General features: G+C 31.8%; 1 protein-coding gene across 1 annotated transcript in view; it reads left to right on the top strand.

The window, feature by feature from the left end:
* Positions 1–960, top strand: part of LOTGIDRAFT_176509 (hypothetical protein) — a gene marked incomplete at both ends in the record, with an annotated part of 7,292 nt that extends 6,332 nt beyond the window's left edge. Inside the window, one exon of the mRNA XM_009051872.1 lies at positions 932–960. Within this exon, the coding sequence (XP_009050120.1) occupies positions 932–960 (29 nt within the window). The remainder of the gene's footprint in view (positions 1–931) is intronic.
* Positions 961–1,358: the final 398 nt, after the last annotated feature.

Here is a 1,358-nt window from a genome sequence, read left to right as displayed (position 1 = left end):
AGATTCTGACGAGGAAGATGATCGTAAAGAAAGTGTTTCGTGAAAACTAAACTCTTGATGTTAAATTGGGAAGAAGGTAGACCCCGAATTCAGTCACAAATGAAATTGTGACTGACTTTTGAAAAAAATGTGACTGATTTTTTCAATTGCTATGCAAATAAATCAATGTGCTAATCAGTTATTAACTATATAATTTTAAATATATATTACATATATTATACAGAATATACTTGAATGTATTCAGCTAACTGTTCAATAAAGGAACTTTTAAGATACACATTTAATTTATGATGCAAAATGGCACTAATAGGCTAATACTACATATTCCATGCATGATAAAAGCTTAGTTGTTGATTCAAGGACACCTATTCCTGAGGACACTATAAGGGTTTTCAACTAGTTGAAAAAAAAACTCGATGACAACTAAAATATAAAATACGACTGACGATTTCGACTAATTGTGACGACTTCGGGGTCTAGAAGAAGGTGAAATGAAATGCCCAGTCAATCTCATTGAACTAGATGTTTTGTATATCAATAAAATTCTCTGTTTCATAATAGCCTAGGAAATTCTTTCAACCTATAAAATTCTCTGTTTAAAAGTTTTGTCTCCCAGAAGGGAAAATTCAGAAGAATTTCTTCAGAAGATGGATATAGAGGAATATTTAGTTTTTGATGTTTTTTTTTTTTCATCCATATTAGTTTTATTTATTTTTCTCAGAATTTATGCTTTGTTTTTTCGTTGCAAAGCTATTCTGTTGTCCGTGTAATATACATTTTTTTATTTCTTTTTTTTTTAAAGATTTGGTGTCAGCTGTCTTATCGTATGTTACGTCATTTTATCTTATCTTATCTCATGTCAATCTTTCCAGTTCACGAATTATCTTATCTTATGTCATCTCATCTTATCTCATGTCATCTTATCTTTCAGTTCATGGCTTCGGAATAGATCGTCTTTGATCATTTTTCAATCATTCATAAAATAATATTGTTATGTTTTGAATTCTATTGTTATATCTTAGACTGATGCTTTTAATAAATGATTAGAAATAAATCCTGGTTTGATTTCTATTTCTATTCTCACATTATTCAGGGATCCTAGACTTCCTCTATTTTTCTGGCCAGGGGTATCTTTTTTATTTTCAAATAAAACCACTAGAAATTTGATTTGAGGGGTGAAAAGATTTCAAAGCCAATATAAGAAATGATTTTTAAGGCGTATCAAAATGCTTAAATCTCCCTCTGGACACAACATGAGAGCCTGTGAGCCCCCTTGAACAGGCCCGTAACCAGCCCAATGTGCCACAGGGGCGGCCGCATTTGCATGGGGGACAATAGCTGATAGAGCTTGATTTCAG

This window comes from Lottia gigantea (genome assembly GCF_000327385.1).
Source record: "Lottia gigantea unplaced genomic scaffold LOTGIsca_1726, whole genome shotgun sequence".
NCBI lineage: Eukaryota > Metazoa > Mollusca > Gastropoda > Lottiidae > Lottia > Lottia gigantea.
The sequence above is the reverse complement of the archived record's forward strand: the minus strand, read 5'-3'. Positions and strand labels throughout refer to the sequence as shown.